At 46.8% G+C, this 12,096-nt stretch overlaps 1 protein-coding gene across 49 annotated transcripts in view; it reads left to right on the top strand.

Moving 5' to 3' along the window:
- INPP4A (inositol polyphosphate-4-phosphatase type I A) overlaps positions 1–12,096 on the top strand; it is a 117,820-nt gene that overhangs the window by 70,411 nt on the left and 35,313 nt on the right. For all 49 annotated transcript variants that reach the window (XM_081484509.1, XM_081484515.1, XM_081484527.1 and 46 more), the window contains 7 exons: positions 3,794–3,912; positions 6,119–6,235; positions 6,532–6,611; positions 8,200–8,311; positions 9,065–9,155; positions 9,618–9,765; positions 11,336–11,466. In XM_081484509.1, coding sequence (XP_081340635.1) covers positions 3,794–3,912; positions 6,119–6,235; positions 6,532–6,611; positions 8,200–8,311; positions 9,065–9,155; positions 9,618–9,765; positions 11,336–11,466 — 798 coding nt within the window. The remainder of the gene's footprint in view (positions 1–3,793; positions 3,913–6,118; positions 6,236–6,531; positions 6,612–8,199; positions 8,312–9,064; positions 9,156–9,617; positions 9,766–11,335; positions 11,467–12,096) is intronic.

The following is a 12,096-nucleotide window of genomic DNA, read 5'->3' as shown; positions in this document are numbered from 1 at the left end:
GAGAGGGCAGGCCGAGAGAGACCAGACCAGGGTCTCTGTGGGGTGTAGCTTAAAGGAGGGAGAACAGTGGAACAGTCATATCTCTGATATGGAGGCAGACATCGTAGAAGAAGTAGAACAGAATTGAAAAAGACAACAGGGGCTTCCCTGGTGGCTCAGTGGTGAAGAATCCACCTGCCAGTGCAAGAGACGTGGGTTTAGTCCCTCGTCTAGGAAGATCTCACGTACAGCGGAGTGGCTAAGCACATGCATCGCAGCTACTGAGCTTGTGCTCTGGAGGCCAGGGGCTGCAGCTGCTGAAGCCCACATGCCTGGAGCCCCCGCTCTGCAATAAGGGAAGCCTCCTCAGTGAGACGCCCATGCACCGCAGCTGAAGAGTGGCCCCCACTCTCTCCACCACTAGAGAAGAGCCTGCACAGCAACAAGGACCCAGCACAGTCAAAAGTAAATAAATAAAATTGTGTTTTAAAAAGATAATAAGACCTTAAAGCTTCTGGAAGAAAAGAAACTGAAGAACTCACAACCACAACTTTGGGTTAGGCAGAGATTGATCACTTGGCAGAAAGTACTGTATGTTTTAGTTTTCTATTGCTGCTGTAACAAATTGCCACAATATAACACCTTAAAACAAGCCAAATTTATTATCTTACAGTTCCCTTAGGTCAGAAACCAAAGGGCTCAGCCAGGTCTCTACTTAATCTTATAAACACCAAGTCAAAGCATCAGCATGGCCGTGGTCCTTCCTGGGGACTCTAGGGTTGAAGGTGGTTCCTTATTCATTCAAATTGTTGGCAAAATGAATTCCTTGTGGTTTGAGGACTGAGGTTCCTGTTTCTTCACTAGCTACCAGTCGAGGCCTGTTCTCAGCTTATAAAGGCCACTCACATTCTGTGGTTGAGGCTCCTTCCTCTCGTTCTGCAGCCAGTAATGGCAGGTTGAGTGCCTTTCATGCTTAGAACCTTTCCATTCTTTTTTTTTTTAATTCATGTCTTTGTAACTCATCCTGCCATCTTCCTCTTGTACTTCCTCATATGATTAAATCAAGCTCATCCAGATAATCTGCAGTAATCTTTCCATGTCAAGATTCCATGACCTTAGTTACATCTATGAAGTCCTTTTTGCCTGTATTATATTTTCAAAAGTTCCTGGGATTAGAATGTGGGTACTTTTTGAGGGAAGGGATGTTTTTCTAAAGCCTGCTAGTCCCTAAAATTAAAAATCTAAAATAAAAAACTCTAGAATTCTTTGAGAAAATGAATAAATAAACCACAAACTGGAGAACAATATTCACATATACCTGAAAAAGGACATATCTAGGATAAAATACTTACAAATTGACAGTAAAAAAATCAATTTAAAAATGAGCAAAAGAGTTGAGCAGACTCTTGACAAAAGAATTTATAAAAATGAACAATACACACATGGTGAAAAGATGCTTAACATCATTAGTCATCGCAGAAGTCCAAATGAAAACATGTTCTTTAGAACAACTAAGATAAAGGCTCACCCCACCGAATGTTGGTGGGATTCAGAGCAACTGGAACTCTGGTAAGTTGCTGGTGAGATTATAAAATGATGCAACCACTTTAGAAATCTGTCAGCTTCTCACAAAGCTAAGCATGTTCTTCTCTACTATAACCTAGAAGTTCCACTCTGAAGTGCTTATGCAAAAGAAAACGTGTTCACAAAAAGATGTGAGTAAGAATGTTTATAGCACCTTTATTTATAATGGTTCAAAGCTGCAGACACCCCAACTGTCTATTAACATACAGTGACTGGTAAGTAAATTTGGTATATTCATACAATGGACTATAATTCATCAGTTTTTAAAAAGAATGAATTATCAGTATGTAAACAATACAGATGAATTTTAAAAACATTCCATTTATGTTCAAGAAATTCAAGAACGGACAAAAATGGTAAAAATCAGAAAGTGGTTGCACAGGTAGGGGAATTGAGTGGAAAGTGGGAGGGGGAACTTTCTTGTCTGATGGAGAAAGTTATCTTATTTTGTGAGTGTGTATGATTGTCAAAGCTCACTGAATGAAAACCTAGGCTCTTTATATCTTATTATATCCAATAAGTAATGAAAATCCATAAAAATGTATGAGAACATATTACAAAGAGATCAGTTCTCAGAAGCAAATTAATTTGCAGAAGTAAAAATCAGTTTCTGAATTTTGAATCACCAGTGAGCATTTGAAAAATAAATGAGAATGATGAGAACAAGAGTCAAGACCTCTAAAAATCCTCTCCTCCATAAAGGCAGTGAAAAAATGGTCCAGATCAATTATTTCAGTTGCCAAGATGCTGAAACAACCTAAGTGCGCATCAACAAATGAATGGAAAAAGATGTGGAGGGTGTATGTATATGTTGTATGTGTGTATATGTACATATTATAGATGTGAGTATATATATATATGCACACACATAGAGAAATATAAACAATGGAATATTACTCAGCCATTAAAAACAGATGAAATTTTGTCCTTTGCAGCAACATGGATAGACTTGGAGGGCATTATGCTAATTGAAATAAGTCAAAGAAAGATAAATACTGTATGATATCATTTATATATGGAATCTAAAAAATACAACAAACTAGTGAATATAACAGAAAAGTAGACTCACAGATATAGAGAACAAACTAGTGGTTTCTAGTGGAGAGGGCAAGGAAGGGGCATATAGGGCTAGGGGATTGAGAGGTACAAACTACTGGGTATAAGTTGGGCTCAAGGATGTATTGTACAGCATGGGAAATATAGCCAATATTTTGTAATAACTAAATGGAAAGTAACTTTTAAAATTCTATAAAAAATTAAAAATTTAAAAACAATCAATTGTTTCAGAACTCTGGGAATTAAGCAAAGGCTTTCAGCACTCTGGGGCATGTTCATTGCCTTTCCAGAAAAGCCAGTTCTTGTTATGAGTGTTGGACTTTGATTTACCACATATTTCTTCAGTCACAAGGTGGATATCTTTCTCATCTTTTAGTATCTCTTTAATCAGAAAGTGTCTTACAGTTAATGGCATATCATAGGTTAATGGCAGTGGGCCTTTTTCTCTTTCATAATGCATTTTACAATAGATAGCATGTTAGATTCAAAGAAGTATGATCATTTTTCTTGTGGGTCCCTTCTATGATTGACTTATCTGAGTCTTACAATCTATTTCAAAATGCTTAGTGCAATACATTTTCTAACTGAAACAGTTCTATGAAGTGTCTTTAGTTCTAAAAAAGCCACATGTTTAGTAATCTCACATTTGATATGAGTCTTAAAAGGAAAATGAATGAGCAATGATTTCCTTAAAAAGAAAAAAAACTTTATTTTGCAATAGAATTTTAATTAGCTTCCAACATACGTCACACACAGACCCAGGGATACTGTGAGCTTAGGAGTGCAGCGGCCCTGGATGCGGGTGTGTGTAGCTGGGTCTTGATTTCATAGACTCTGTGCTGCTTAGTTCCAGTTAGTTATTAAGGTCAAACTTCATGGGTCAGACCTTTCCTGTGTCATCCACTCCGTGGATGAAGAGAGCCTTCCATTGGCAGTTACGGCCTTGCTGTCCTGGGGGCCGGGAAGGCTGGGAGGAATGAGAAGGGATCATTTCTAATTTAAAAAGGCTCCTCCCTATAACAATAGTCAAGAGTGATCATCTCATTCCGTTGTGTGGGTTTTACTTCTTTTATCTTCTTTGGGTGTGTTTGGAACAGAGAACTAACTAAAGTCTGATTTTTAAGATCCATTTCTATTTTATTTATTGTATTTCTATTCTATTTTAATTTTGTAGCCTGCAGTGAGCTGCATACTCCCTCACTAGATCGAAAACCAAATAGCTTTGTGGCAGTGAGTGTGACCACCCCGCCCCAGGCATTCTGGACAAAGCACGCACAGACGGAGATCATCGAGGTGGGTGCTTCTTGCCCCCGGCGGCCCCAAGACTGCTTCTGGTCCTGGTGGGATGTCTGCTCAGTGGCCTGAGCACCCATAGCTGTAGCTATATTCCTGTGGGTTGTCACTTTTCTTTCATGAATTTTCAGCACATTGGTATCTTTCATCATACTTACTCATCTGGGTGGTGCTTTTATTTGCCATGTTGTTTATAGTTGCTCAGTCATGTCTGACTCTTGTATGACCACCAGGATCCTCTGTCCATGGGATTATCCAGGCAAGAATACTGGAGTGGGTTGCCATTTCCTCCTCCAGGGGATCTTCCTGACCCACAGATTGAACCCAAGTCCCCTGCATTGGCAGGGGGCTCTTTACCACAGAGCCATCAGAGAAATCCTTTATTTGCCATATCCTTTACAATTGTTGATTAGTTGTTGGCTGGCTGTTTTGAACAGTGATCCTCTAAGGTTGATTGCTTTTTAAGAGGTAAGACCTCATACTCCCTTCTCATCTCTAGTTGGCTGCCACTTTTGGACACTTGTGGTCTTTAATCAGAGTTTAGAGAATGATAACTATCAACCAGCCCTCTTACTGGCCATACTTTTATTTTTATTGGCTTGTATTTTTATATCCTTTTTTGAGTTGTGTGTTATGTATTTACTCTTTTTTTTTTTTTTGTATTTACTCTTTACATGAAATGAAATGATTACACAGTCACTTCAGGAATTTTACCAGATTTCTTTAGATAATTGAGCACATTACGTAAGTTATGAAACTAAGTGTAGGAGGTGGCTGGTGTGAGCTCCTGTAAGATTTTGTTGGTGATGTGAGTTTCTGTGTGAATGTTGCCCTCCCTGGCAGTCTCCAGCAAGCAAACTGCATTTCTCCTTCTTTCCAAGTTTTATATTTTGCCTGATAGACCCTCTCATTCCTTTGGGAATTTATTTCCAAGTGCAAGCCAACAGTTCCGGTGTCTAAGCATTTGTCTAGCACTGCCTACACATGAAGCACAGCACTGGAAGCTGTGGATGACGCAGTGACCCTTGAGCCCCCGCCCCGCCCTCAAGGAGTCTACCAGGCTGTGGGTGAGGAGGCTGAAATGAACGTGGCTCCATGCAGACAAGCGGAGTATGGGCCATGTTAGAGCAGAGAGCAGGACAGTGCCTGGAGGACGGGGTCCTGTCCCGCTCACTGTGCAGGTTTATACTGTATGCTGTGTGCACAAGGCACCGCAGGAGTGCAGGGAAGCAGGGGGTCTGGCCGTGCCATAGCTAGCTGGTCTCCAGGTGTGTTTAAGGGAGGTCCTGGGGGAGTGATCTGGGGCTGCACTGGCAGCGGGGAGGAATGGAAAGAAGGGGGCGCGAGAGGGAGGCTCTGCAGGTGGAACTTGCAGGGGTGAATCGTCCCTGGGTGGTTCAGAACAGAGAAGGCAGCAGAGCAGGTGCCTGGGTCTGTAGCCTCCTTGGAAGGAGCGTCAGAGGGAGTCTGAACCAGCAGATGTGGCTGGGTGGGGCTGTGGCCCCAGCAGGTCATGGCGGGGTGGGGATGGGGAGAATGGAGAGGAGACTGACCAGCAGGTGGTGAGACATTGGATCTGGAACTGCAGGTACAGACAAGAACCGCTAACACTTTGGCTGACGTCACTAACCACCACCTGAGGAAGGGAGTTTAGTGTAATGGCGTTTGAGGTCAGGGCTGGGCTGCCAAGAAATTGTGACCTATGATCTAGAGACTCGCGGCTCATCCTCAGAAAAAGACAGCCTTAAAAAAGCTGGACATCCATTATTCCAAACCCAGGATTCTAGAAATCAACAACTCTGACCATTCATTTCCTCTTTCATCTTTCCATCTGCCTCATTTTAAAGGAATAGCCTGCAGTAGTAGATCCAAATATATCCGAAGTTGTAAGAATAAGAACACATGGGGATATTCAGCTCATTTCAGTTACAGAAAGTCTTCCCTGCTGGGGGAAGAGCCCTTAGAGTGAACTCATGGGCCCAGCATGTGGTGGTCTATTCATGGTATCTGGGCCTACAGGCTTTGTCTTTCTTGGAAAGTAGAGTTTGGTTTGTCTGCATCTGTGTAAAGCCTGTTTGCATTAGTGTTGATCCAAACTGGTAAGATGTTAGTTAGTTTCTTCTTCTGAGAATGTTGGTGTATTTCAAAAGCAACCACTTTAGAAAAATGCAACTCTGTGTTCTAATTTTTTTTTTTTCTATTGTAGGGAACCAACGATCCTATATTTCTAAGCAGCATTGCCTTCTTTCAAGACTCTCTCATCAATCAGATGACACAGATCAAGCTGTCTGTGTATGATGTCAAAGATAGATCTCAGGGAACAGTTAAGTACCATGTTGTGGTTCGTGGGATGTTCTTCCCTTCTTTTTTTAAAGCTACATAATTGTCTGAGAGGTGAACACAAGACTGATTTTACTCCTGGCATGCGAATTAATGTCCAGGTGTATTTGTCTTTGGGAACATCTTTCTGAGCCTCCCATTGGGCTCCTGAGATGAAGTCAGACGTGTTGAGAGAACCAGCCAGCTGGACCCACCCGCCCCCCACCTCCCCTCCATGGGCCTGAAAGCTGGAGCAGAGGCACAGTGTGTGCACTAATGCTGTCTCCCCCTCTCCCTCAGATGTACTTGCTGGGGTCTGGAACTTTTGTCGTCAAAGATCTGCTCCAGGACAGGCACCATAGGTTGTATTTAACACTAAGGTTGGTATTTAATTTTTTCTGTCTGCAAGGATCTGGAATTACCAGGTCCAGGGATGGATGGGGAAGGTCCTACCCTATATTGAGAGAGCGTCTTACTCTCAACCCCCATCCTCAGAAGCCAGTCTTAGGGGGAGGTGGTTGTCATTGAGGAGAAAGAAAAAACAGCCTGTCAGAGGGCCTGTCATGAAACGGAAATGTGCAGTGTTCATGGGAAGTATGCAGACCTAAAGGAAAACCTTTGTGTACATCTAATAGTACCAAATGTATTTGGCTGTCATCTGTCCCCTCCCTAATAGGATGTGATCTCCCAGACAGCAGGTATCCCAAGACTTAGAACAGCGCCTGCTGCTCAGGAAATATTCGTGGAAGGAACGAAGGAGGGGAGGGAGGGGCCGCCCCCGCTGTGATAGGGTCAAGATGTCAGTCCTTCCCAAATTCAGTTTAGGGGCAGGTCCCACCCTGATGTAGTGTTCTTTCTTTCTCTCCATCTCCGCCCCCCGCCCCCCCCCCCAATAATGTAAAAATTGGGGAAATAGTCCGAAATAGCAAAGACAGTTTTGATGTAGGAGATGAATTCCAGGCCAGTAGTATGACATTCTGAAGATGCGGAGATGACAGTATTGCAGGCGTTGGGGAGGGCTTGCCCTGCAATGATCCTGTATGTGTGGAGAGCCTGACTCAGGACGAGAGAAGGGTCTTGGGAGAATGGGTGGGTTCACATCGGGGAAGGTTAGTTAGAGGAAAACACTCAGGTTCATCCATTGCCAGAGCCGATTCTGGTTGGACATCATCCTTTTTAAAAGGAGCTAGAGATGGTCATTGAACAGTGCGACTGTAGTTGACTTTCCCAGGCACAAGAACCATGAGAATGAGTCACAAAGGATACGGTTGGAGGATGGATGTGACCGTGCAAAAATTTAGAACCTGGCTAAGTCCCACACCTTGGATAAAAAACCCAAGGCTTCACAGTATTGCTTTATGAATCAGAGACTCACCAGAGCTTCCCTGGATGAATCAGGTGGGCCCAGGCAGCTGGCAGCCACCCTGGGGGGTCTTGGGGTGAAACTGACCAGGGCTAGAGGAGCCTCAGCTGGATCACGAAGGATCCAGAGGCTTTGGGAATTCCCGGGTGACCTCTGCTAACTGGGGTCCAGGCCTAGGCCTTGAGGCTAATCAGAGCTTGAGGATGGAGTGGATGGAGCAGAAAGGGGTCCTGTGCCAGAAGAAGATGCTCTGGGTCCTGACTCTGAGATGTGTCCCCGTCACTCTCAGGGGAGGGGCAGCCCAGGGCTGAGGGGTCCCTGCCTCCCAAGCAGGTGGTGGCTTCTCCCCTCCAGCTTTACTGGCACATCCGTGCTTCCTCGTGGGGCATCATCCCCTCCCAGACACAGCCTTCCCTTGCGGCCCCACCTTTCCTCACTTGCCACCCTCAGAGCCCGCGCATGTGGTAACTGCTGTTGGACCAACCAGCTGGCCCCATCCTGGTGCCCCCAGGACCCCTCAACCATCCGGGATGCTGAGCTTTGTATTTAAGCAGAAGATGAAGCACAGTCATAGCACCAATACCAAAGTGCATTGCTGGTTGCAGGTCTGCAGAGAGTGACCGCGTGGGCAACATCACTGTAATGGGCTGGCAGATGGAGGAGAAGTCAGATCACCGGCCCCCAGTGACCCGGTCTCTGGACACCGTCAACGGGAGAGTGAGCACAGCATCTTCTCCCTCTGGGTGGACTGGAGGGCCCTCCTAACGGACATGGCCTCTGAGTTCAGGGGAGGGGTCAGTGGGGCCCCTATTGGCCATGCCTGCACCCCCAGGCACTTATCCGGTAGACAGGAGGGGTCCTCGGCCTCTGTGCGGGTCATAGCTGGCTCAGTAGTGGGAGCTTCAGGCGGGAGGGGAGAGGTGGCTTGCAGGTGTGGACTGAGACCCAGGTTGTCTCTGAGGGTGGATTAAGGTCTTCTTCTCCCAGACACTCCCTGCCCATGGCTGTCTGGGCCCCATCGCACACCTGCACACCCCACCCACCTCTCCCTGCCCCACCCCATGCACAGCCGCTCACACAGACACTCTCACACAAGAGCTCTAACATAAGAGCCCAAACACTGATAAGTAGTCATTGTAAAATACAGAGATCTCTCATTGCACCCAAAATAAGTCTGAAACGTTAGCTATGGAACTACTCCAGGGCCTGTCTACCACTGCCCTTTCATCCTACACAGCAAAACATTCAGAGAAAGGGAAGTGACTCGATGAGAAGAGTGCATTTCTAGAAAACTGTGTGGGCGGAGAGCATTCAGTGTCCCGGGCAGTGGCTTCTCTTGTTTGTGGCTGGGGCTGGGTGTTTCTCATAGAGTTAACTGTGAATATAGTTTTAAGGAGTCTTTTATGGCCTATGATGCGCCCTGGAGTCATCCGAGTCAGTTTCATCATGCTCGTGTGTATGTGTTTTTAGATGGTTCTGCCTGTTGATGAGAGCTTGACTGAGGCCTTGGGGATCCGATCCAAATATGCTTCGTTGCGAAAAGACACTTTACTGAAATCGGGTAAACAGCTTCCTCTGTGGGTACTCTTGCCACTCCCGTGAATGTCCACTTGGGCCCGTGGTCCCCTCCCCCACCTGCTCTGATTGTCACAGGCGTGTCCACCAGTGGTCACCTCTCTGCACGTCAGCATGCCATTCTTTGGTTCAGCATACTGGGAACTGGTGCCCTTCCAGGGAAGGGGCTCTTCCTTCCTTTTGCCCTGTCTTGCTGACTCGATGACCAGTGGCCTCCCCACCCAGTCCTGGCACCTTCAAGCCAGTGACATGGTCTGGGACGACAAGACTGCATGTCTCAGGGCAGGAGCATTGAGGCTCAGTCACTCAGTGGGCTTGGGTTTAAGTGTTTCGATTCCCTGGAGATAAACAGTGAGCAGACCTGGGGGTGACAGCACCATGCGGGCTGGGGAGGGGGGCTGTGGCGGCCTGCGCCTGCTCACTGCAGCCCGTCTCTCTCCCGCCGCAGTGTTTGGTGGTGCCATCTGCCGCATGTACCGCTTCCCGACCACCGAGGGCAACCACCTGCGGATCCTGGAGCAGATGGCAGAGAGTGCGCTGTCCCTGCACGTGCCCCGGCAGTTTGTGAAGCTCCTGCTGGAGGAGGACGCAGCCAGGTGAGGCCTAGGGCTCCTGCTGGCTGCCCCTTCCCGCAGGAAAGCTCGTAGACGGGGTGGGTGAGCACAGATCTCAGACAGGCCTGGTCGCACACCCAGCCCTGCCGCCTGCCTACTCCTCAGCCTGGGCTCCGTTTGCTCGACTGAGTCCCCTTTTGTGTGCGAGGAAGTCACACGATCGCAGGCCCAACAGGCCAGCTGTGCCAGCGCCAAGCACACGTTCCTGCCTCTTCAGCATTCCTTTTGCTGATTTAATAATGATAAAATTGCATGACTTTTTAACTGCAGATAATTTAGTAGATTCCTAAAAACGTTTATAAAATTCACCCCCCAGAGGAAAAAGTGCATAGTGTAAAAAGTGAAAGAGTGCAAAAAGGCTTTTTACAAAAAACGTAAGTCTTGAGATGCTCAACTTTCTTGTTTATTTCCCAAGAAACAGCCACTTCAGCCATGTCAGTGTTTTCCACTGTATTTCTGTATATATGCATAGAAAACTTGCAATCAATTTCAGGGATTAACTCCTGACTAGGAAAGGAAAATCCTCGTAAATGATGAGGACTTGAGGTCTTTCATACTTTCTCCCCAGTTTCCTAAAACGGTTATCCTTTTTAAAAAAATCCATTGTGTGTGTTCATTATTCTGATAATGTAGCTGCTATTTCCTGCCAAGCTGAGATTATATATCATTTCTGTTTCTTTGGCCATACTGTATGGCAAGCAGGATCTTACTTCCCCAGCCAGGGATCGAACCCATGCCTCTGAAGTGGAATCGCAAGTTCTTAGCCACTGGACCACCAGGGAAGTCCCATATATTTCAGTTCTTAAACAGCTTTCATTTTTGTGGAGATCCTAAGTCCTCTCTTTCTTGTCCTCTTCTCCCCTCACGCCCACACCTTTTACATCCAGACAGTTCATCACTTATACAGACAGTGACGGGAGCGATGGCTGAAGTTGCCAGTTTCCCAGGGACCTTGTCCCAGACCTGGAAAGGATGCCAGTGAGACTCAAGGGCCTGGTGGCTGTGGGACCCGTACTGCTGAGCAGCGCAGCTACAGGCTCGTTGGACAGCTTTATGTTCTGCAGCTCTGCTCTGGGAGGGCGGAAAGGCCCATGCTTCCCAGAACCCAGGGGGCAGTGACAGACCCTGCTGGGGGTGAGGAGAGGGGAGAGGGTTGCCCTCAGGCTCTGGTCCTCTTGTGGTCCAGAAGGGTCGGACTCAAATGGACTGCAGCTCAAGCTCTTGTGGCCTCCGGATACGTGCACGGTCACAGGGGCCATGGCAGAGCCACTGCCTTCTGCATTCCTTCACTGAGTTTTCCCTGAACATCTAAGTTCCTCCGAAAAGCTTGTCTGTGTGGTGTCCGCACGGTCAGTGGTTGTCCACCTTCCTTAGAGCCGCGTGTGGAGCCATCTGCCATGTTTCCCCACTGCTGGCCTGCAGACCCACGGGGCCTTCCCTGGGCATCAGTGACACGTCCACGGCCATCTGTCCTCCTGGTTGCTCAGGACTCCTGAGCCTCTGCTGGGAGAGGGGTAGGCGCCATGGCCTGACGTGTGTGTTTTGCTTGCAGAGTGTGTGAACTGGAGGAGCTGGGGGAGCTGTCCCCATGCTGGGAGAGCCTCCGGCGCCAGATTGTCACACAGTACCAGACCATCATCCTCACCTACCAGGAGAACCTGACCGACCTCCATCAGTACAAAGGTGGGTGCCCACTCTCATTTCCCAGCTAAAAACCTGGAATCCAGGGTTGCTCACATATGCCCACGGACAGACGCTCTAATGGATTTTTAAAAATAGATTCTCATGTAGACGTCGGTTCTTTCAAATATGGAGTTTTCAGATCTTAATTAAGACAAATGTGTGAATTGCATTGAAAGTTCCTTCCATGGTGTCATCTGCCAAAACAAACCACTCTAGGATGAAATTGAGGAGAGACAGAATCCCAGGCTGTCGGTTCCCGTTCCTGCTTCATCTTGGTCCTGTGTCACAGCAGTGCCCAAAAGGATGTAGGCTTTTTGCCTTGAGACCAAGCAAGGCAGGGTTTTTAGATTTCCTAGTTTAACTGTTTGGTGGTCCTTATATTGATATATGGGCTTCCCAGGTGGCACCAGTGGTAAAGAATCTGCCTGCCAATATAGGAGACGCAAGAGATGTGGGTTCGGTCCCTGGGTCGGGAGGATCCCCTGGAGAAAGAAATGGCAACCCACACCTGTTTTCTTGCTTGGGAAATGCCATGGACAGCAGAGCCTGGTGGGCTACAGTCCATGGGGTCGCAGAGTCAGAAAAAAACATGAGTGCACACACACATATTGACATATAAATTGTCTGAGT

The sequence above is a fragment of the Giraffa tippelskirchi genome, chromosome 4 (genome assembly GCF_054371585.1).
Source record: "Giraffa tippelskirchi isolate mGirTip1 chromosome 4, T2T-mGirTip1v1.2.pri, whole genome shotgun sequence".
In the NCBI taxonomy this organism is placed as follows: domain Eukaryota; kingdom Metazoa; phylum Chordata; class Mammalia; order Artiodactyla; family Giraffidae; genus Giraffa; species Giraffa tippelskirchi.
The sequence above is the reverse complement of the archived record's forward strand: the minus strand, read 5'-3'. Positions and strand labels throughout refer to the sequence as shown.